At 44.0% G+C, this 24,540-nt stretch overlaps 1 protein-coding gene and 1 non-coding gene across 2 annotated transcripts in view; one reads left to right on the plus strand and one right to left on the minus strand.

Moving 5' to 3' along the window:
- The window catches only part of DPYSL5 (dihydropyrimidinase like 5), an 81,766-nt gene that overhangs the window by 21,963 nt on the left and 35,263 nt on the right, over positions 1-24,540 (minus strand). Inside the window, exons 2-3 of the mRNA XM_010991218.3 lie at positions 23,798-24,062; positions 940-1,098 (exon numbers count right to left, since the gene is read on the minus strand). Of these exons, the coding sequence (XP_010989520.1) occupies positions 940-1,098; positions 23,798-24,058 (420 nt within the window). The 5' untranslated portion in view covers positions 24,059-24,062. The remainder of the gene's footprint in view (positions 1-939; positions 1,099-23,797; positions 24,063-24,540) is intronic.
- Positions 14,425-14,531, plus strand: LOC116157576 (U6 spliceosomal RNA). The gene has a single exon (XR_004141705.1). It is a non-coding gene; the product is annotated as a U6 spliceosomal RNA (small nuclear RNA).

Here is a 24,540-nt window from a genome sequence, read left to right on the forward strand (position 1 = left end):
AATAATGGAAGAGACTGGGTGAGCCCCACACTCAAGACTCGTACCTGAGGGCAGAAATCCAGCAAGGCTTTTATTTCCCATCTCAGGAGGGAGTCAGGCCCTTTAGATCAGGGTCCATAGCTGGAGACCTTTGTAAAATTTCTTAATGCTTGTTTATTTTTATAATTCCAGGGCACCCACTCAAGTACCGGCTCACGGTGATTAAGAAATCATTGATGAAAGAATGAATATCCAGGCTGCTTCCCTGGGGTAATAAGCAGTAAAACTCCAGAAATGAAGCAAAATCTGAACGCTACGTGTATCCGTATTCAGGAAGAACAAGGAAGTGGGAATCCGGGGAGAGGGGAAGGGACTCTGGCCCTGGGGCCTGGGCAGCGGGAGGACAGGAAAGCCAGGGGCACAGAGGCTGAACTGAGAGAGGGCCCAGTGGGAGTCAGCCTCGACCACGCATAAGGAGCAGGGCGCTCAGAGCAGCAGCTGGGTCCCAGCAGGAAGGAAGCTCCCCAGACCATTCATATCAGGCAGGAGCCAGGACAGGACCCTCTGTTCTGAGACCTCAGTGCTGTCACTTCAAGCACAAAATGATCCAACCCTGGGGACCTGACCCTTGCTGAGCCCACTACTCAGCAGCAAATCCTTATATGTCAGTGGCACTAATGTAAACCATCAGGAGACGCTGAGCACCTGTGGTCCAAGCAAGGTGCCAGTGAGCCCTCTGTGTCTCCTGGAAAACTGGCTCTTTAAGCAAGACAGGCCCACCGCCCCCCTTATGGAATCATAAGTGATTTTTCTTTTGTCATTTGGGGGAGTTAGGATGGTGGTGAGAGGGGTGTTCCACACTGCAGGAGAACATCACCCCGCCACTGGCTCCCACCAAATGGCACCCCCTGCCAAAAAAGGCACTGGTTTCTATTTTGGGGTTCCATCCAGCACTGTTACCTTGGGTGCCCACCAGGTGATCCCCACGTGGAGGGCGTAGTCACAGCAGACTTTGGGGTCAGCCAGACCCCGGCACTTCTCGTAGGCATCCACAAGGGAGGTCTCCTTGTCAGGCAGGACGTGGCCAATGATCATGGTGGTACCTCCAACCAGTGCTGCCTGAGAGAGATGGGAAAAGCAGTCTCATCACATCTCGACCCCAACCCAAGTCATTGATTTTGGGGGACATGGGGTCCTCGGGGGAACCTTCAAGACAGCCCAACTCTACTGCACAGGAGGCTGGGAAGTACAAGTGAAGCAATGTTTGGGAAACTGTGAGGAGCTGTCTGGAGACACAGGGGCCAGTGTGTAACCTTCATCATTGCTGTGGATCCAGCACCCAAACCTGCTTCTTCCTCATCTTGGGTTGCAGCTGGTGCTTTGGAAAAACCACTGAGTGTGTTTGTTACCCGAGCCTGAGATCAGCCCCTGTTTCCCAAAGAGAAGTCCCCCCAAATGATTTCTGGCCAACTTGAATATATAGATGACATAATTAAATGTCTGCCATAATGTAAATCTATTTATAATGTTTATTATTTTAGTTACACATTATATATTTAAACTGTCATGAATAAAATGTTAATTTGAATACATTGTTTTGTTTGGTCTCTCACATTTCATGAAACAGATCTATTCAAAGTTTTTATATGCATCTTTAATATCAGGGTCTTTGTCTTTAGTTTTTCCAAGAACATTAACTTCATTTCCATCTGTCTTGTTGGAACATTTTAGGTCCCTGTATGATTTATCAGTGAAAAATCATCCTATCCACAATCTCCACAAGGTAGCACTTAAAAAGAAATCTTTAAAAAGCCTCATTTGCAATCACAAAGCACACTTCCAGGAATAATTACTAAATCTGTATTAGAGATCCATCCCCACATCTTTAAAAACTAATTTGGTCAGGCAACCTCCACAAGCTTCCAAAATTACCATTTTTCAGAGGCTAGTCCAGGCTAATGTGCTGTTCTCCAAAAAACTTCATTAAAATGAAAATTAAAAATTGAGACAGGCTCCCCTAACATGAGTGACTATGAGGGCTTTGATATAAGGTGACTCTCTTCTCTTGATGAATTAAAATTTGGACAAAATCTACTCTTTTATTTGAATATCTGAATCCTTACAGTGATTTAGGATCAGCCCCAAGTTAGAATACCCACTCTGCCATCTCTCAGCTGAATAACCTCAGCCGGGTTACTTGATGTCTCCTATGTAGATTCTTTTTTTTTTTTTTAATTGAAATACCATCAGTTACAATGTGTCAATTTCTAGTATACAGCACAATGTCCCAGTCATGCATATACATACATATATTCATTTTCATATTTTGATGTAGATTCTTTACCTATACCATGGGAGTAGCTTCCTTGCTGGATAGCTGTGAAAGTCAAGTGAATCATCACTTACAGAATAGACTTTGTAAAGACTTTTTTGTCCTAATATGTGTGTTTAATTATTCAGAGTCTAGTTGTTTATCTCTGTTTTCTGAACGGGAGAAGAACAGCACAACGAAACTGTCTGAATGAGTTCATGCTTTCCCATTCAGTTAAATCCTCGATCACAAGACAGAAATATTGCTGGGGAATAAAGGGCTGGAAAAAAGTTAGTTCAGTGGTCAAACAACAATTTAAATGAAAGTCCTTGCCACACTGATTTTCCACGCTGACCCTGGTGGGGCTGGTGAGAAAATTTCTCTTATTGTAGGAAAACCAGGGGTCTGGCTTCTTGCACAACTTAAAGCAACCAACAGAGGGTGGTAGTTCTGTGGTCCACGCGCAGGAACTGTGACGGGGGAGGCAGAGAAACAGAGAGAAGGGGAAGGACAGCAGATTGGAGCTTTACTAGCTGGCTTCTATTTCTGATTTTGCTACATCGTGCCAGGCTGATTCATCTGCACAGCAGGTGGTTGTACTCTATTTTGTCCTGAAATGCATTTCTTGCTTTATATGTTGACACTGGGGTGTCTGATCTATTTGGATTTTACACACTAAATTGTTTTATTTTTTTCTGGGGCTCTAGATTGTTTTTCTTTGCACCCCCTCAGTATATCTGTAGCCTTGCATAGAAAAAAAAAGGGAACCTGGAAACAGCATCGTGTTCTAAGTGAGCCAAGACCGTTCTTAATATCTGTGGGTTTCTGAGAGTAGAAAGGGAGGTCTTCCTGCTGAATCTCTGAATAGTTAAAAGTTATAGATCAAGCTAACGAACTGTTACACAGCATCTATTCTATCCTCCTACTCTAACAGATATAGCTTCATAGCGACTGAGAAGGCCAGGTTTGAGTTTAGAATCCTCAGGGACCTTGCAGTTTTGCAGTACACTGCAGGGGATGCTGGCCTTCAGCCTCTTCCCTTGCCTCTAGCCCTCACCCCTCAACCCTGGATACTTCCTGCAGCCTGGAGGTCTAAGCTCTGAGCACCCCTCCAAGATGCTGCCCTGGGCCTGGGCATGCACACACTGGTGGTCTGGCCCCCAGGAGGACAGATTCAGGCTAATACAGGCCCTGGCGGCGCTCAGGCCTGTGACAGGGAATACCAGGGCCCCAGGGTGTGGTATAGGATTGGAAGAGTGGGCTCTGGGCAGACCTGGGGAAGCTGCCTAGAGTCCAGAGCCCACAGCAGAGGCTCCTTTTGCCTGGGTCTAAGGATGGAAGGAGTCAGGATCATCCAGCAGTGGTCCTGACTTTCCCAATTACTGGTTATAATCCCGTGTGCCGGCTCTGCATCTCCCTCAGGGGCCCAGAGAGGATTAGGAGGCAATTGATGTGAGAGCATCTATAAGCCAGGTAGGGGCACATAAATACCTGGAATAATTTCTGCTGTTCCCTGGGCCTCAAACCAGGAGTTTAACGGGATCAGCAAATATTCCCCCAGCTGCAGGTTCAGGAGCCCAGACCAGATGCTGGATGCACGAGCACTTGTTTCCTCTCAGGCAAGATGCACACAGAGCTGGCTTCTAAAATATGCACACTTCCCGCCTACGGGATGAATGCCGACAAGCTCAGTCTTTGCGGGAATGTGATATCACAGATGTGACAGACCTTTTTACTGTCATCCCACACAAAACAGCCTTGTAGAAATCAACAGCAGAGTGTGACCCAATCCTGTTCTGGAGACTTTCAAAAGGATTATGTTTACGATAATCAAAAGGAAATGTGACTGTGTGACTGCTGAATGTTCATAACTGTTTTTATGCAAGAAAAGTAAGCTATGAAAGATTTAGAAATCAATAGAAATGATGTTCATGGAGGCTAAGTCTTAACATGGAACAAGGGTGAAGCTATAATGAGTGAAAAAGGCAGAATTCAATATGTGTACCCAAGATGCTTAGAAGTATGTTTAAAAACACACACCCACATAAAGAAAAAAAAAATGGAAGGAAAAATACTAAAACATTAACAATGACTGTTTTTGGAAGATGAGAGTCTGAGTAATTTATTTTTTCTAATTTTCTAAATTTATTTACTAGAATATACAGTAATATACATTATATATATAATATACATTATATATATAATATACATAAAAAACAAATTTGGAGGAAGCTAAAACTATTCAAAATTTAGTTAACCATGTTTATGCATTTAAAATATTTTCTTTTAAAGTTATGAAACACTTCAATCATACGGTAAAAGTACAGAAAATAATACAATACATACCCATGAATGCACTACTCAAATTTAACAGATGTTAATGTTTTTTTTACTGTATTTACTTTATGTTTTTTTTTAAATCTAGAGTTTATTTCTTTTTAAAAAAATTCCAGATGAATTTATTTATTTATCTTAATTTTTTGTTTGTCTTTTGGGGGGAGGTAGTTGGGTTTATTTATTTACTTACTTATTTTTGATGGAGGTACTGGGGACTGAACCTAGGACCTTGTGCATGCTAAGCATGCGCTCTACCACTGAGCTCTACCCTCTCCCCTTACATGTTTTTAAATAAAAAAATGAAATAAAATATCTCCAGTACAATTGAAGCCCTCCTTCCTATTCCCATCCCTCTCCCTTGAGGCTGATAGAAATCTCTCCCACTCACGATTGTTTTTACTGTGTTTTGCAAATTTAAAAAACGTAAACAAATGGTATTATACTGTACATGTCCGTTTGCAACTTGCTTTTTTTATTCGACATCTTTAAGATTCATTTATGTAGATACATTTCATTCAGTTAAATTAATTCATCACATGAAAGCTCCTCCAGGTATGTGTTCATTTCTGAGTTCATGGACATTTACCGCTACACGTGGTGCTTGAGCATCTCATGCATGCGAGAGCAGTCCCCGCATCCAGGGTAGATGTTGCCAGGAAGTGGAATTGCTGCTTCATGACACATGGGCATCTCCAATTATGCCAGACGTGACCATGGAACAGCTAACTCAGTGGGGCCTCCTGGAGCCTGGTGGCTGACCAGAACTGCCCATTTATCAACCCAAGCCCTTAGTTTTTCTGTATGTGTTGTTTTTATTTTTGTTTTATAACATAAACTACTGTCCAGCCAAGCATTCCTCAGTGTGTATGTGGCATTCATTTCTTCTGTGAATGTGAGACTTCACATCTCTCACTGGTAAGTTAATATGAACTTTAGGACCATTTGTTTAACCAACAGACACAGTATCATGACATACATTTGGCAGGATATGAAACATAATTTTACTATTTCAAAGGGTTATTATTTTGTTTTTGATATTTATGATATACTGCTGGGTAAATCTGGATTTGTTTGATGCCCAGTCATGTTACCCCTATTGCCCATTTTTTCTCTAAGAAAAGCCAGTACCCAACGGTAATCTACTTTATGACACAGTTCCCAGGCATACATTTGGCAGGAACTTGTACTGAGCTCAATCTGAACCTGTTATTATAAATGTTAACTTTATGCTTCAGAAGTTACCAGACCACTGTGGGTGCATGAGTTTCCATATTGACCAGAGACCTGCTCAGCAAATTGGAAAGAAATTTCACATATAATTTATTTGCTGACATCCCTGTGTTGGAAAGAACAATGTATTGGCCCTTCCTGGCTTTGTCAGGACAAAGATCTTTGGAGAGTCACCCTCTTACCATCTTCTACTTGCTGCAGCTCTAATCACATTTCGCTGAGTTCCCAGTAGCAAAGGTTTTTTTCTCTTACTCCCTCTCAACCCCCTCACTAAAGAAAAAGGTTTGGTTCTCTTGCTCCAAGGTCAAGAATCAATAGGTCAAAGCATACATTTTGTGCCCAGCTGTTGAGAAGGTACTTGGGCCAGAGCTAATTTGCAGGGTTTTTCACTGGGGATGGTGAAGGGACTTCCTGGAGCATATTTTCATACTAGTGCACAGAAAAGGGGTGTGTTTGGGGGAAGTGATGGAATCATAAGAGCAGGATCTGCTACTATCTAAATGTGTAGATTAAGGGCAACTCAATCTTTACAGAGGGAACAATCCTGCGCTGAGAATCAAATAAGTATTTGGATGTGCTTTGCAAACTAAATTCAATGCAAGCATTTCCACACTTCTTAACACAGTTGGGAAAGCCATCATCATTTGTTCAGATGGATCTGCTTCTCTCAGAATTGCTGAACCACTTCCTTTTCTTTTCATGTTAAAATTATCTTCCATCTTTTACTTATACTTGCTCAAAGTGCAAGAGAAAAAAGAATAACCAGCTCAGTGGTTTCTCTCTTGCTCTGAGTAATTTCCTTCATCTTTAGGGATCTATTAGCTGCTCACTGTCCCTCTGGAAAGCCAGCTCTTAAACAGCACCACTCCTTGGGATGTGAGAAATTCCCCAAAGGAGGGCCTGAGCATTTCATCAAGTGAGATGATGCATATATGGTAGTTATACTCACACCTGGCACTCAGTAAACACCTTCCTCATCCTGAAACCTAAGCCCACCAGCTACGACTAGCTCCATGGGTACATGGCCTGTGTGGTCTCACAGGGCCCTGCATTTAGAAGGGCTCTGCCCTGGTTTAATCTCTGCTTTTGAAATTCTTAATTTTTTTTAACAAGGAGTCCCACATTTTTACCAGCTCCACTGGCCTGATTGAGGGACATCACACTCCTGTAACAGGCTTATGCTGGCTTCATTGCCAATTCATCCAGCCCACACAGGGACTCAAGACACTGACCCTATCTCTGATAATTCCCTTCCAGGCCACTTGGATGCTGACCACTGTTCCATCTTCTCTTGAAGTCTCCTCTCCATTTTCTATCAAATACTCCTTTACAAACAAACAAACAAAATAACCCCCCACCCCCACTAGCTTTTCTCCAGGACATCAAGTGATTCGTGATCAGTTCCTTGGGGTCACCCACTCTGTGCCTCTGGCTACATACAGCTCTCAAGCCTTTTCTTGGCCTATGATTTGCAGCCTGTTGAGCTCATTCTGCAACCGACTGATTTTCTGCAAATTGTACATTTGGAATTAACTGCACTCCTAAACTTCCTTTCACTTTTCACTCCAACCTTCTGGGTCCACAGCCTCTACCACATTGTCTAGGGCATGGGTCCCACATCCTGACCTTGCAGCGCTCTCCCTCTAAGCATTACCATTTCTAAAACTCACCCTTCATTCTTTGAATTTTCAGCAGAGGACTCAGGCAACACTCAGTCTGCAATATACTTTGGGAAAAGGCCATTTTCCCACACTTAATCTGCCTGCCATTTAAAGGCACATTAATGCTATATTTAGAAGCAAAATAGTAGAGTGACAAGAATCAGGCTTTAAGACAGGCAGATCTAGATTTAAATTCCAGCCCTGTCACATATAGTTGTATGACCCTGGGCAAGTTATTTAATGTCTTTGAGCTCCATTTCCCCATTTATAAAATGGGATACTACTGCATCCCTTGTGGGGTTACTGTGAGAATTAAATGAGATAATGCATGTGAAGCACCTAGGACACTACCTGCACATAGCAGGAGCCCAGTGAATACTGGTGATTTATACTATTATAACTATTATAGTTAATAAACAATAAGTATAATTTGTAGGTAGCACAAACGTGCACATCATGTTATGTGTATCAGATGCTCTAGAAGAAGTGAGAAATACAAGCAGCTTAAGGTGCTTAGAGTCCAGTTAGCAAACAGGGCAAGAAGAAAGTTCATTTTTAATAGAAATGACTTCAAGAGGGGAGGGCATAGCTCCATGGTAAAGTGCATGCTTAGCAGGCATGAGGTCCTGGGTTCAATCCCGCAGTACCTCCATTAAAACAAACAAACAAACAAACAAATAAATAAATAAATAAAACCTAATTACCCCCTCCCCTACAAAAAAGATTTAAAAAGAAAGAAATGACTTCAAAATAATGACAGTACAAAGCAGCATGGGATAACATTCCTCAATGTTGATAGCAGCATCAAGTTCAAAAGAAGACCAGAGGAGGGGATGGCCACAGTAGGATGGGCAGGCTGAGGGCTGGCAGGGGGGCAGGATGTGATGCTCTGGGGAAGGAAATGATGTGGGCAGAGCTGGGGGCACAGCTGGAGGGACGAGAAGAGACCTGTTTGGTTTTGGCTGAGGTAGGTCTGATGAAAACACCAAATTGTGTGGACCTTGATGAACCTGGATTCTATCGGTTCGCAAAGTGTAGCCATTTGTGTGTTGTGGAGGTGGTGGTAATGGGGCGGGGGGGGCTTCAGGAGTGTGGGGCATAGGAGTACATTTACAGAGAGGACTCGGGTCACCCCCATCCCTGGACACAGCTGTAGTCACAGCAGGCTTCTCTGGGTGGAGCAAGAACATGAAAATCAGACCCGAGAGCATTACTTCAGCTGCACAGTGCAGACTTAACTGCAGTGCTGAGATGATGGACCTCAGCCTGGGGACTGGGATGGAAGGACGCATGTGAACCCTGTTTCTGGGGAAGTAGCAGCCAGGTTTGATGACTGAAGAGGAGGGGATATAAACAGTGGGGGAGGTTTTAGGCTTGTGTGGCTGAAAAAATTGTATCAGGAGAAGAACAACCACATTTGGGAGGGAAGGGGCTTCTTAGACATCTTCAGGAAGAGCTGATTGAGGGACATTCCAGTGGAGATGAAAATTGCTGATCAAAACCAATATACGCTGACTGTGTCCTCAGTGCCTGTTTAATTTTCACAACAGTCCTGTGAAGTAGGTGTCTTATAATCCCCATTATTCAGATGAGGACACTGAGGGTTGCAATTCATATCTATTAGGCTGGGAGGAACAACTCTTCCCTCCATTCCGGAGCAGGGCGAATAAAAGAGATGATCAGAGGAGACATGGAGGAGAGCTGGCCCCAGACTTCTTAGGAAAACAGGAAATGAAGCCAAATTCCCAGAGGAAAGGTTTGGGGAAAATGAGGAATGTTGAACTGAGCCAAGGTGAGGTTTAAGAAAATCGTCTGGGAAATGCACTACAGAATCAACAAGAGAGGGCTGAACTCAATGTGCTGTTGTTGTAAGAGGCCAGTTCTGTGAAGCCAGGAGCTGGGAAAGAGAAAGCAGGCTGGGAGAGCTGAGGCAATGGGGAGCTGGGGGCTGACACAGGGGTCCAGGTGGAGGCCCAGCACAGCCCCAAATGGGGAGGGGTCCTGGAGAGAGCCCAGAGTTTGGTTGGAGCTTAGAGTGACATTTGAGTTTTTATGTTTGTTAGAAATACAGCTCAATTCTTTGATGGTGTGTGGAGGCAGGAGGTGTGGTGGGAGAGGCCTGAACTCTGGAGCCTGGCAGACCTAGATCTGAGGTCTAGCTTTATCGCTGAGGAGTCTTGTGCTCCTGGGCAAGTGAGCTCTGGCTTATGAGGATGAGGGTGCCATTTCCAGGAGAGAAGCAGGGTTGTGGTGGATGTGTTGAGTTTGGGGCAGGTGCTCAGAGGTGTCTAGGCTGTAGCTATAAATCTGAAAGTCAACAGTAATAGATCACCTGGGGAGAGAAGATGAGTATGAGCAGAAGGCACTCGCGGGTAGGATGCTGAGAAGCAATCACTGTAGGAAGGAGTAAGACGAGACCAGGTAGGAGACTGTGAAGGAGAGCAAAGAGATAGGAGGAGGAGCGGGCTGCCATGGGGTTCTGGAAGCCAAGAAAGTCCTCCCACCAAGGCAAGAATCTCCCTGGCTCACTGGCTTCAAGAGGTGAGCTGCCCTAGAGGTTAAGATGCCCTCGAGGGAGGCCCAAGCTCCCCCTCCCTGATGTGAGCAGATGAGGTAGCTTTCAGGTCCCAGGGACAGTGGACACACCAGCTCAGGAAGCTCTGATTTAAGCCTGCCTGGTTCCTGCTCAACAGGGAGGCTCCCGGCACACAGAGAACTACTAACAGCGAGCGTGCTGCTGAGAGGGAGAGAAAGGTCTGAGATTCGCTGTGAAATCCCCATCTTGCCTCCTCCTTTCAGCCCCATCAATAAAGAACAGGCCTGACTGCCATGCTGCGGGGAGCTGCTGGATCAGGCACAGGTCAGAGGGAGGCCATACAAGAGCTCTTGCTCCCCCTTCCCTTCTGTAGCAAATTCCTCAGGACAAAGCGGTGCTGGCTCTCTCCAGGGCTGCTTGTGTGGGCATGCTGGCGGCAGAATCACCGGCCAAGCCTGGAAAGGCTAATATGAGAGGACCCCACAGGGAAAGATGGTTCCTTGGTTCTGGGATTCTCACCCCTGCAGGGACCAAGGTAGCAGGGGAGTAAACCCACTACAGAAACTTTCGGATGAAACTAGGCCCAGAGAGGATCTCCTGGAGGTCTGCAGACCAGCACGGGGACCTGGTCCCTTCCTCCCTCAATGCACGAAGTGCTCCTGGAGAGGGTCACCTGCACAGCAAAGTACTTCCCTCATCTAATCTTCACATCCACCGTGTTGGAAAGAAGTTTTTTACCATCTCAGTTTTTTAGAGATCAGCCAAGACTGGGATCTAGATATTTTTACTCCAAATCTCATAACACTAAGAACAGATCTGATACCAACAAAATGGTAACTAAGCAGAGCCTCATAGCCTGGGGCGATCCCACCCCAGCTTCAGGGTCTCCCGGAGGGTGTACTTAAAATAGACAACTGATAGGGAAGTATATACATCAGCCCTAACATTTTCTCATTTTGGAACTAGAAATACATGAATGCCAACTGGTGGGAGAAATGTAAAAGCATGCATGGTTTTCTCATCGTGAGACTTGATGCACATTTCCGTGGTTAAGATATTTTCCTTAAACCCTGGAATGAATTGTGTTAATTCCCAACCCAACAAGACTAGAATGTCCCAGGGACACAGAAGCAGCCTGCTAGCAAAAAGTGACACGACTCCCACGGACGCCATCGGACCACTGTGGCAGTTAGCTCCTGGGGAAATAAACATTTACTGGCAGCCTGCTCCGTGCAAGGTTCTCAGCATTTGTTGTCTTATTTGATCCTCAAAATGACTCTAATCGAAAGCAAGGACTCAAATAGATATCTGTGCATCCATGTCCAGAGCAGCACTATTCATAATAGCCAAAACGTGGAAGCAACCCAAGTGTCTACTGACAGATGAATGGATAAACAAAATGTGGTAGATACATAAAGTGGATGTTATCCAACCCTAAAAAGGAAGGAAATTATGACACACACTACAACATGGTTGAGCCTTGAGAACATTATGCTCAGTGAAATAAGCCAGTCACAAGCAGACAAATACTGTAATGATTCCTTATACGAGGTGCCCCGAGTAGTCAACTTCACAGAGATGGAAAGTGAAATTGTGGTTGTCAGGGGCTATGGGGAGTAGGGAATGGGGAAGTTAGCATTTAATGGATACAGAGTTTCAGTTGGGGAAGCTAAGAAAGTTCTGGAGATGGATCATTGTGGTGACAACATTGTGAATGCACTTAATGTCACTGAATTGTATACTTAAAAATAGTTTAAACAATAAATTTTATGTTATATATATTTTATCAATAAAATTTAAAAAATGATTCTGTAGGGTACAGGTTACTCCTCTCATTTTACAGATAAGAAAAATGGGGCTCAGAGGAAATCACGCAGCCACACTGAATGAGGGCCCATCTGCCTGGAACTCCAGGTTTCCTTTACATCATGCCACCCCTTCTAGAGCTCAGGAGAGCCCTGGCCGACTGCGGGGCTCCCTGGCTCCAGGATTCCTCTGTCAAAGGATGGAGAAAAGCCCAAGTGAAACTGGACCTAACTGCAGTCTAGAAACAGAAGGGTAGGTGTGGCTTGGGCTTGAATTATGGGGCTAAAGCTAAGAACTGTGCCAACATCTAAAATTATGAAATGAGGAGCTCCAGGCATCTCTCTAATCCAGAATGATTATCTTCACTGCTGAGCATCCAATTTAAATTCATTGTGTTTAATACAAAGCCGCAGAACAGAGCAGGCTGTCTCCTGACATGCAGTTACCATGGAGACTGGAGATGATCCTCAGAGGGAGTTATGTGGCGGAGAGAACGTGGCTGCCAGCTTCTGAGAAGCCAAGGGGCCTGGGGAAACCATTCTAAAAGAGAGCGGCACAGAGGGGCCCTTTGTCATCCCTCTTAGCAAGGCCCCTTCTCATCCCAAAGCAGGAAAGTTTACAGACAAGCAGGCCACCAACATCTTTATTAAAAGTCCAGGCTGCCCGCAGATGCCAGAGAAGAGGGGTTTATCAACAATCCAGAAATAAACCACATGTAACCCTATGTGCTCTCCTTCCCTCATCTACTCCAATGTTGGTGAGTCCTCTTTTTGGTCCCAAAGCCAAGTCATACCAGTGCTATCAAACTGTGGAGGGAGGCTGCCCTGAGGCCTTCCTGGATCCATGGTGTTGAGGAATGTGGGCTGGAGTCAAGGCGGGGAGGCAGGCAGACCCAGGCCTGTACTTCTTAGCATGGCAAATTATGTCACCTGTCTGAGGCTCAGCTTCCCTGCCCTGAAAGGAAGGATAATGAGGCTGCCTGAGGGGGGCTTTAAAGATCACAGTCAGTGTATAATGGGCACGGAAGCTCAGTGCACCCCATTGGAGGGGGCAGGGGATGGAAGTTCAGCTGTAGGTCCTGTGGGGAAGTGTGCACACCATGCTCTATGTAGGGGGCTGGGAGCCCAAGCCCATCAGAGGCTCAGCCTGCTCTCTTCTGAATACTGTTTTCCAGACAGCAGGAAAAATAGACTCTTTGATGGCCCACTAAGTCTGAAGCTTAGAGATTCGGAGCCAGAGTGCTCTCCCAAATATGAGTCCTAGAGTATCTTAAGCCTGGCAAAGTGAGAGTTAGGGTACCAAATCAGGAAAGAGCTATAGCCCAGGCCTGGTGATAACAGAGGGTACCAAAGAGAATAGAAACCTGTCAGAGAGAAGGGGAGAGGGTGGCAACAACTCAGTAGTGAGAATTCCATTCCACAAAAGTTTTATCCTAATCTAGTCTGCTCAGAACTCCTGGCCCACTCTTGTTCTCTACTGACTCTAAATGTAAAAGGGAGAGGGAGCAGAATGAACTCTTCCCCACACCATCACCACAATTTAGTGTACATTAAGATACAGATCACGTGAAGACAACATATTGAGATCAGTATGTAATCAAGCATCAGGGAGAACAACACATGGCCCTCATCTGAACCCCCAGCACCCAATAAAGTTCCTTTTAACATACACAACCCACAGATTTTTTTTCTCTCCAAATAACTTGAGAAAATTTTGAAGAAAATTCTTAACTTTTAGCTAATAGAAAGGGACCATGCTAAGGGCTGAGAAAGTTTATCAAGTGCTTGGTTAAAGCACTCTGTTTACAGTTTTCTTAAGGTTTTGGTTTACAGCCTGCACTAAAAAGTTTGTTTCCAAGAAGATAGCCAAAACAACGTTGGAAAAGAAGGACAAAGTTGAAGGACTTATATTATTGGCTTTCAAGACTTCCTGTAAAGCTATGATAATCAAAACAGTGTGGTATTGGTGTAAGGATAGAGAAATAGACTGAAAGAACAGAAAAGAGAGTGCAAAAATAGACCCACATACACAGTCAACTGATTTTTGACAAGGGATACTCTTTTCAACAAGCTGTGTTGGAGCAATTGTATAGCCATACACAAAAAACTGACCCTCAACCCTCACCATACACCATATATAAAAACTAACTTAAGAGGGGGAGAGTAGAGCTCAGTGGTAGGGTGCATGCTTAGCATGCACAAGATCCAGGGTTCAATCTCTATTATCTCCATTAAAAAAACAAAACACAAAAACAGGAAAACTAACTTAAAATGGATCATAGACCTAAATGAAAGAGCTAAGATGATAAAACTTCTAAAAGAAAACATAGGAGAAAATCTAGTGGATTTCACAAAAATTTCTTGATTATAGCACATAAACTATGAAAGAAAAAAAATCAGTAAGTTGAACTTCAAAATTTTAAACTTTTGCTCTTCCTAAGACACTGTTTATGAAAATGAAGAGGTAAGTCACAGTCTGGGAGAAAATATTTGCAAAATATATACCCAACAAATGACTTGTAACTAGAATATATAAACAACTCTGACAACTCAATAAAAAGAAGACCAGCAGTGCTCACTGTGGCAGCAGTAAACTTGGAATGATACAGAGAAGATTAGCAAGGCCTCCTCACAAGGATGACATGCAGGTTTGTGAAGCGTTCCATATTTTTCAGTTAGAAGGTAAATAAGTACTAGGGATGTAATGTACAACATGATAAATGTAATTAACACTGCTATATAGTATTTGTGAACGTTGTTAAGAGTAAATCTTGAGTTCTTATCACATGGATAAACCTTTTTTCTTTTTCTTTTATTTTGTATCTCATGATGATGGATGTTCACTAAACTTATTGTGATAATCATTTCATAAGTGCAGTCATTATGTTGTACATCTTAAACTTATACAGTGCTGTATAGCAATTATATTTCAATAAAACTAGAAGGAAAAAATTAAGATTTACCTATTCTGGACATTTTATTAAAAAAAAAAAAAGAAAGGATTGGGGTATAGCTCAGTGGTAGAGTGCATGCTTAGTGTGCACGAGGTCTTGGGATCAATCCCCAGCACCTCCATTAACAACAACAACAACAAAAATTGTAAAGAAAATAAAATTAAATACTAAAAAAAAAAAAAAAGAGAGATCAATGACTCAATTAAAACATAGGCAAAAGATGTGAATTCTTCATCAAAGATATACACAGAGCAAATAAGCACATTTAAAGACATTCAACATTAGCCATTAAGGAAATGCAAACTAAAACCACAAGGAGCTACATTTGTTAGAATGGCTAAAATTAAACAGACTGATCATAACAAGTGCTGGCAAAGATGTGGAGCCTGGAAGGAATATAAAATGTTACAACCACTTTGGAAAACAGTTTGGCAATTTCTTAAAAAGCTAAATGTACACCTACCATCTATCCTACATGTCCCACTTCGAGGTAGTTACACAAGGGAATGTGAGCATATGTCCACACAAGCACTTGTATGCAAATGTTAATAGTAGCTTTGTCTATAATAGCCAAAAACTTAAGAATGCTAAGTCAAAGAAACCAGACCAAAAAAAGAATACATACTGTATTACTTCATTTATATAAAAATGTGAGAAAATGCAAATTAATCCTCAGCGACAGAAAACGGGTCAGTGGTTACCTGATGTTGAGAAGGATTACAAGGGACACAAAGAAACTTTAGGGAGTGATGGATATGTTCATTATATTAACACTGATGGCTCCACAGTGTGTATATATTTCAAAGTGTATCAAATTATACACTCTGAAAATGTGTGGCTTATTGTATGTCAATTATACCCAAATCCAGTTGTTGAAAAAAAAAAGTATAACATAAAGATTAAAAAAAAGGTGCCTCATTGGGTTACCTAATCATGACCTTCTTCATTTTATACTCTTCCCAAGAATAGAGCTCACCAACATCCATCAAGTTTAAGTTTATTTTTAAATACTGAGAATACTGTAGAGAGTTTAAATCTAAAGCAAAAAGTTATTTATGAATTCATTCATCTCTAGTGGTACTTCCAGCTCTACCACTGTGTGCATGAGTGAGTGCATGTGTGTGTATGTGACAGTGAGTGTATGACTGTGAGAATGTGTGAGTATGAGGATGTGAAGGTGTCTCACAGTGTGAATGTGTGTGTGTGGTGTGAGAGATAAACATCGGTTAATGAGAAAGTTCTTACTATATGTGGCCTACAGCTTTATCTTCATATAGTCACTAATTAAGGATCCTTAGAGCTCCTAATTTTTAATTAACAGGAAATAAAAAAGGATCAGAAGGAGAGAAAAACGTGGTTGGCAACAGGGATAACCTGAGGGAACAATGAGGCAGAAACTACCATGGTGTCTACACACATTTCCACCTGCAGTGCAATAAACCATTCTAAGACATGCACCTGACATTTAACATAGAAATCTGGCAACTTCAGATCACAGTTAACCTCAGCAAAGTTTGAGAGAAGAGATATTTTCAACTGAGATTTTTGAAGCATTCCATAAGGTCATATTCAAACATTTCTTGAAATATTAAAAATATGCAGGCTTTCAGAAAAGAAAAAGGAAGAAAAAGACATCATTCATGTATTATATGCATCACTGAAGTATACATACAGTACATCATGTATTTTTCTTCTTTCTTTTTTTTTAAACCCCAGAAGATGCGAGTATAAAAGCAGAACTTGTATGAGGTATGAAAAGTTTCCAAGATGCTTGGGTTCAATCATAAATGGTTCATTTATTTCTATTCCTGAATTAAAGGTTTTAAAAAGCAATAATCTCTCTGTATAGATCAGTCAGTTCTTTGCAAACATTCTTATTCTAAGAATTGAGGAGCTGTTTGGTCACTACAGGAGATTTTTTTCCCCTCAATACTAGATTTAAAAATTTGTAAGAAATGACAGATCTCCTCTCTTACATTTGTTCTAAGAAAGGTCAACCTGGCCTACATGTTGGTCTGCAATTATGTAGACGTAGAATGAAAGTTGCCAGCAAGGGTTTGTTAAGCAAGACACCTGATTTGAAGCAGGACATCTTTAAATAGCTCCTGATACCTGCTGAGTTTATGACTGGCTATTTCTGTCTTTAAGAGAAAAGAAGGAGAGAAAAATTATCTAGAAATCATCACCATTACTATTAGGCTCCATCTGAAATCTAAAACACAGGGTCAACCTTGATAGCAGAGATGGAAATCAATTTTTTTGTTCCTGTTTGATGTCTAACAGTTTAACACATATACACAAGAAGAAACTGTACAATTGGACTTTCCAGGAGTTAGTCCTCAATCAGCATGGTCTATTTATTTAACATACACTCTTATAGTGCTTACTAAGCACTAAGTACTATTTTAAGTTCTTTACCAGTAGTAACTCACACACCTAAAGTTGAACCATAATCTCCATTTTCCAGCGAAGGAAACTGAGAGACCGAGAGAGATTAACTTGTCCAAATCACATAGCCAGTAAATGTGGAGCTGAAATTCAAACTCTGGCAGTCTACTGCAGTCTGTGCTCATGACTGTCACAGTATGTTGACATTCCTCTATTTCTTGACCATCTACTACACGTTTACAGCTATGTGGCTCTGTGCTGAGTCATAAGTTAAGTATCAATTGTGGTCTCTGTCCCTCAAAGTTTTCAATCTAATTGAGAGACGAACTTTATACAGAAAACAATTTGAAAGCCCCAGGATGACAAACTGTTTCAGTCGGGGAGAAGAAAGTGGATCCTGGTGCTAAATTAGCTGGAGGAAGAATGTGACATAAGTGTGGTAGATCTTGAAGGTTTCTACCGATGGGTGGGAGGGATGGCAGGGGAGAGCATGGGATGTTCATAGGGGAGGGGGCTGAAGAAACCCCCTACCTGATGGACACATGTTGGGAGTGCAGGTTGGATGGCGAGGGCAAGGTCAGATGGGGGAGCTGTCCAGGGTGGAGATCCAGGACTCTGAACTAGACAACCAGGAGCCACTGCAAGTTCTCAAGCGGGACATGACCCTGCTGGCAAAGCCCGGGACACAGGCAGCACAGGCACTAGATGGACAGTAGAACAATTTCATTACAATACCAAAGTGGGTGGATCAAGTAAACCAAGAGACTGGAAGATAGAGCCAAGGCCAGCCCTAGGGTGGAAGCAGGTAGTCATAGCCTGGGACTAACATTAATTTACAACATACTCTGCGCCAGGCACTGTGTGAAGTGTTTTTCATGCATTACCTCATTTAATCCTCACAACAACCATTTGTAAGCAGCAAAAACTGTCAGCTCTAAGGCACTGACATCAATGTTACTCCCTCTAGGGACAGTGATGTGTTATAAAGTCACTGTCTCGGGGAGGCAGAGAGCTCACCCTGCTGTCTGCTTGATGCATCAGTTCTGAGATGCCTTTATCTGGGTCCAGGCAAATTTGGAGCCATAGAGTGTCAAGCAAACTATTTGCATGCAGCCCACCGAGAGGTCACAGGCTGTCTGAAAGGGGTGACTGTCCAGGTCTGCGATTTTAGGAAACTTTAAGTGGTTTGGTGAAAAGGGCCTGAAATTTACATTTTGGTCCACCTATCTCTGGGACTTGGGGCAACTCATTGAACTTCCTATCAATGGGAAGGTGGGGCTAGATTTCTAAGGTTCCTTCCAGCTTTTCACAGAAATGAAGACATAAGTGAACTTGGGAGCATCAATTAATAAGCAAGACCCATATGAGTCTGACCCCAATAAGCAGGGAGTACTACTGCAGAGTGAAAAGACTGGAAAGACATTTTGGCCAAAATTAAACAGAAAGGGACAGAATACTGGTGTCAAGAAAAAAGAAGAAAGGAAGTGAGCAGCATTTAAAGCTTCAATTTCAAAAGAGCAAATTTCAAAGGCAAAATAGCAAAAATAATCTGCCCAATGGATTAATGGGCTCCTTGGTACGAATGTTGGCAGAGTGGACACCAAAGGGAATTTATTTATGTCCCAGCGTGTCATATGTCAGGACTCTGACAGGTTTAGTCCTCTGCAGTGGGGGGGAAGGAGGGTAAGGACCCTCCACTGGGGGTGAGATGTGGCAGGCCATCCTAGCCTATGCCAATGAACATCCCCTAGGCTGACCCAGTGCTGGCCAAGTACTCTTCCAGTTAGGATTTGGCTCCCCTTGTGGTTTGACTACAAGAATAGATGTCTTGCTGATGCCGATTTTGAGTTAGTGGGAGGCTGTCTCTGTGACGAGATGGCCCTGGGACAGACAAGAGGGAGTCTCTGGGTCCTCAAAGAAGAGGGACAGACCCAGCTGGACTCTGTTTGGTGACACCTCTACCACAGCCAACTTCCCTGCTCACTGATGATGTCTATGGGGTACAGACAGGAGGACAGAACACAGAGCTAGGGACACTTAGCAAGTACAGGGGTTCTAGGCCCTAGGTTGGGGTTTGGGAGCCCAATGATGGGACCTTACAGTGTGAATAGAAAGAGAGAAGCAAATAAATAAGACTGGCAAGGGTGAGGCAAGGCTGGCCCAAGCTTTCAAGGGGGATGCAGATGTCATCCTGGCATGTAGCAGCCAGGACATCATGCCATTCAAGGCAACTGAGAAAGTTCCTTAATAATCCACATGCTAGTGCTGGAATCACCAGGGATGCCTTTTTGAAAAATACTGATGAGGGAAGAGGCAGATCCAGAAACATTGATTTCATTGGTCTGGGGAGGTGGCGTAGGGGAAAGGAGGAGCCTGGACAAGTATTTTTTAAAAACTTCCCAAGTAGTTCTATTGTAATTTGCTTCCAGAGGTTGAGAGCAATTGTCCTAGACAGTAGTTCTTAGTACAGTTTTAGAGGTGCGGGAGGCAGAAAAGGCATCTAGGAAGCTTTTTTCCATTGTCCATGTCTGCCCCCTCTATCACCACCTGAGTGAAAGGGCTGTGCCTGCAGTTTAAAAAAGCCTGAATCTGATATTCCCACGGGGCCATGGAGAGCCATTGAAGGGGTGGAGCCCAACAGCCTGCATTCACATTCTTATTATGTAATATTAGATACAACACAAAAGAATAAATGCAACTTCTAAGTAGGCTAGGCAGAATAAAAATAAAAGACCCCCATGGCCCAAGTGAAATCCTAGGCCTTTATTAACACAGTTGGTGTCACTGGCTCTCCCCCCTCCCCTCCTCCCCCACCTTCCCACAGGAGATAACCTCCTTCTTCAATGGGGTCAGCATTATTAACAAGCAGGGGGTCCTGGCACCTCTGGAAACTAGGTTCTGAGCCTCTGGGAGGGTGGGGCCTACAGGTTGGGAGGGTGTGGAGGAGGCGGGGAGGAGGATCAAGTGACAGGCTGTGAGCAAGGGCGGCAGAGGCAGGGGAGCCAGGCAGAGCCTGCCACAGCCTCTAACAGAAGCAGAGGCGGGCAAAGCATTTGTTAAAGAAGTGCTAGAGAAATCCCTTTAGACCCAGTACAATGGAGACCCAGATGCTCTCAGAAAAGCCAGGCTTTCAACTGTTTTGTCTTCCCAGCCCTGGCTGCGGCTGCCAAATTGACAAGCATGCAATAGCTCAGGGGGTGCAGAGTTCAAGGCCCCGCGGATCTGTCGGACAAGAACAAAAAGATGCAACTTGATCTCTCTTTCTCTATAGGCTAATCACTTGGGTGAGCTTTTCCTTGGGATTATTATTCTATTATAAACCCAGATGCTTACAGCGAATCAACTGCTACCTTTCTTAGAAGGTACAAAGTAGGTCAGCGGCAATCTATCAGGGTACACAGCTTCGGTCTGAGTGCCACAGGCTGTGTGAATAATTAAATCCATGCATCCCTGAGATCAGCATTGCAACAGGAGAGCGTTTTCTCTCTGCAGGAGATTGTCAGGAACTAGAGGCAAGAGGAAGCCAAAATATCCAGCTGTAGGAGCACAAACTCAGGAGTGGAGGGGAGGGGGGACGGGGCAGGAGTCGCTTCTGGGGAGGCTGGGATGTCTGAGGCAGGACTCTGGGCAGGGTCAACTGAAGGGGTGTGGGGAGGACTGGGTTAGGGGCTGTGAGATGAAACAGATACTCAGTATGAGCTGGGGCACCTGGACAAAGCCTGATCTTGCTTAGGGAATGGATAGAACAAAGGGCCAGTTTTGGTAACACCAGCAGCCAGAGTGGCTTGGGGGTCTATGGGCCCTTAAATTCCCTGTAACTAGGGCTTCCCATAGATTGGGGGTGCCTGAACCTGCAGGATCTGGGAGAGGTGGGACTTTTAATCACACATGGACTTTTATGTGTTTTTCCAGAGGCAGCAGCTCCCATGGATGAGAAGCTCAGAAAAGATCAAGAGTCACTACCTCGCACAAAAATGCTCGTGCAAAGGTCTTTGTCGGCTATAGAGAGCTGGAGGCTCTCAGGGGAAAACTCATCACTCCAAGCTAATGAGGCCCCGGCAGATGACAATGTGGAAAATAAGACAAGGAAGGCCAGCCTGCCCTCCCAGAGGCTGGTAGGCAGTGTAGTGACAGCATGGCATGCGTCCCTGGACTAAAGGTCTGCCAAGGGGGACAGTAACCAGTAAGCTACAAGTTTTGGTGCAAGGCCTGAGCATACTGCAGGAAGGACTGCAGGATGGACTGGTGTGGTTATCAGAGTTATGCTGATGGCAAATACTGTGGCCTCTCTCACTCTCCTACTAGGAGTATTAACTGTTACAACCAGTTTGGAAAATGACTTGGCACTATCTCCTAAAGCTAAATATATATGTCCTCTATGACCCAGCAATCCCACTCCCAGAAATACCGCCAACAGAAATGTCTACATCCGGTTGCCAAAGACATGTACAAGAACATTCACAGTGATGGCATTTGTAATGGCCCCAAACTAGTAACCACTGCAATGCCCACTGATAGCAAAATGGCCAGGCACTACGTGGCCTCTCACACAGGGGAACACCGTGAAGCAATGAAAGTGAATCAAGCACGACATGCAACAGCATGGGTGAATATCACAAAAATAACATTGAACAGGGGAGTGGGTAATAGCTCAGTGGTAGAGTGTGTCCCTGGCATGGACGAGGTCCTGGGGGTTCAATCCCTAGTACCTCCATTAAAAAAAAAATCAGTCAGAGAAAGACAAATATCATATGATATCACTTATATGAGGAATCTTAAAAAATGACACAAACTTATTTACAAAAAAAGGAAGAGATTCACAGACACAGATTAAAAAAATAATGTTGAGCAAGGGTATAGACTGCTTGATTTAATTTAATAAAGTCACAACCAACCTATGGTTAATATATTGAAAACAACCAACTTCCACACTTTAAATAGGTGAATTAAAGTATGTGAATTATATCTCAATTAAGCTGTTACATATTTTTTAAATTGTGATATTAGGCACAGTGGCTATCCTTAGTGAGGAGCAGTGACTGGGAAGGGACACAAGGGGGGCTTCTAGGTGCTGACAATGTTTGGTTTCTTGATTTGGGTGCTGGTCACAAGAGTGTGTTGAGTTGTGACAATTCTGTGTACTTGGAACGTGTGCCCTTCTCTGTATGTGTGCTCTGCTTCAATAACAGTGACAGTAACAATAACCACCAACAAAGCAGGCCTGGCCTGGCCGGCTCGGGTGCATGGGGAGGGTGAGCTGAATGCGCTCATTCATGTCACAAAGACCCTGACTGCCACCAGGGTCCCCTCAAGAGGCCCCTGCAAGAGTTTATGAGGACGAGGCTCCCTATTTCATTAGTAGAGCGTCACTCGTAGGGCCCTGGGGGAATTCTCAGAAGAGAAAGTTGGGAGGATCCACCAATCACTTCTCTTCCCTGGGCTTGGCTCCAGTGGGTAGGTGTGGCCCGGGATGCCAGAGTATCAGGCCTGGGAGCATTCTCGCCTCAGCACAGGCTGGGCCATGGCTACTGTGACTCCTCACGGCCCAGGCCTTCGGGGTGGGTCTGCTGACCTTGGATTGGGAAGGGAGCATTAAGGGCCACTTGCATGAGGTGGACTATCCTGGAGAGCTGTGACCCCAAGGCCAGCCTCTGCCTGCCCCAGCCCCAGACAGGCTCTTTAGGGTGGGTTTGGGGAGCTTTGACAGTTGCTGCCTAGCAGCAAGAGTACTGGAGCCCCCAGGAAGATGGATCCCAGGGGGAGAGCACTGAGCACGGGCGAGGGGCTCCCTGAGAACCCCGGGTAGAACAGAGGGGAGATCTGAGGGTCCAGGGCCACTGGGGATTTGAGGCAGTGGGCCAAAGCAGGACAAAGGGTTGCAGCCACCGGGGCAGCAGTTGGTGGTTCCCTTTCACCCAGGGAACGTTAAAAGCCAATTCCTTTGTAAATCATACAGTACAAGGGGCTGCTGCCCGGGTCAGGGACTTCTAGCTCTTAAGATTCTGATTCAATTCTGCATTTAAAAAATCTTTATAAGTGAATCTGACATCCAGCTGGATGTAGAGACCCACATGGATAAGTATCAGTGACTTACTCATTCAACAAACATTTACTGGGCAGGTATTCTCATTCCAGACAGCTAACTATGTCTGTTTCATAATTTCTACCATTAAAATCATCTAGAAGAGGCATATCTATTTTTCACAATCTTTGTGAAATTAATTTAGCTTGTTATACATAAAGGAGTCCATCAGACCACATACATACACAATAACAAACACCAGCTAATTCTCTTCTTTTACTAGGTCTCTATTACGTGACGTAAAAATATAAAAATAAAATCAGTTCTTGGCCTGAGTACACAGGTAAGTAATGTGACCAGGAAAATAGTTCTAAATGCCCCTTTTCCCATAATTATGGAAACCTATGACATTTAGCCTACAACTTCCTATTTTAGTTGCCAAAGTCGCCTCATTAAGGGCACACTTCTTTTAGCAATATAGTGGGAGCACCCTGTTCATGTGGGTCTAGTCTGGAGAAGCCCCAGAAACAGAAAAACCACAAAGGAAGGCATCTTCACCAAACAGAAGCATTACCTTGGTCCCGTTGTAGAAGTCATCCACGCACGTAGCATTCATGAAGGTCTGGTGGAAGTGGGTGCTGGTGTCAATGCCTCCAGGGATCACCAGTTTCCCGGTGGCATCAATCACCTTGGCCCCTCCAGGGATCATGAGCTCACGGCCCACCTGCTGGATGATGCCATTCTCAATGTAGACATCAGCCTCGTGGGTGCAGTCATCATTCACAACCTTGCCTCCCTTGATGAGAATCCGTACGCTGGCTGAATTGGCAAGCATGTTCCTAAGGAAGGTGAGAGGGAGACATTGGTCAAGGTCAAAGTCCCTTTTCACTGTCACCAAGGTCCCACCCTTTCTTATGAGAGCCCAAATTCAATGGGCAGAGTAAGTGAGGGGGGATTCGGAGGAAGTTTCTCCACAGCCTGAGGACACTGGTCCTACAGCCAGCTGTGTTCACAAGCTTCCTGTGGTCCTCACAATAGGACTCACTGGGAATCATGACACTGTGGCAGTAAGGGTGAAGCTGGGGCACAAAGAAATATCAATTTTCAGGTTTTTGAAATGTTATGGGAGTTCTAAAGCATTTTCATATCTGCTGTCTCACTTTATTCTCAAAACAACTCCAGAAGTGGCATTTTACAGATGAAAAAGCTGAAATTGCTAATATGGAATTTATGGCTATGAATTAGCCAAGTCAAACCCAGAGGTATGAGCAATGTCCCTACTATACCATATGGCCCAGAAGACATCAGAGTCTCCTG

This window comes from Camelus dromedarius, chromosome 15 (assembly GCF_036321535.1).
Source record: "Camelus dromedarius isolate mCamDro1 chromosome 15, mCamDro1.pat, whole genome shotgun sequence".
NCBI lineage: Eukaryota > Metazoa > Chordata > Mammalia > Artiodactyla > Camelidae > Camelus > Camelus dromedarius.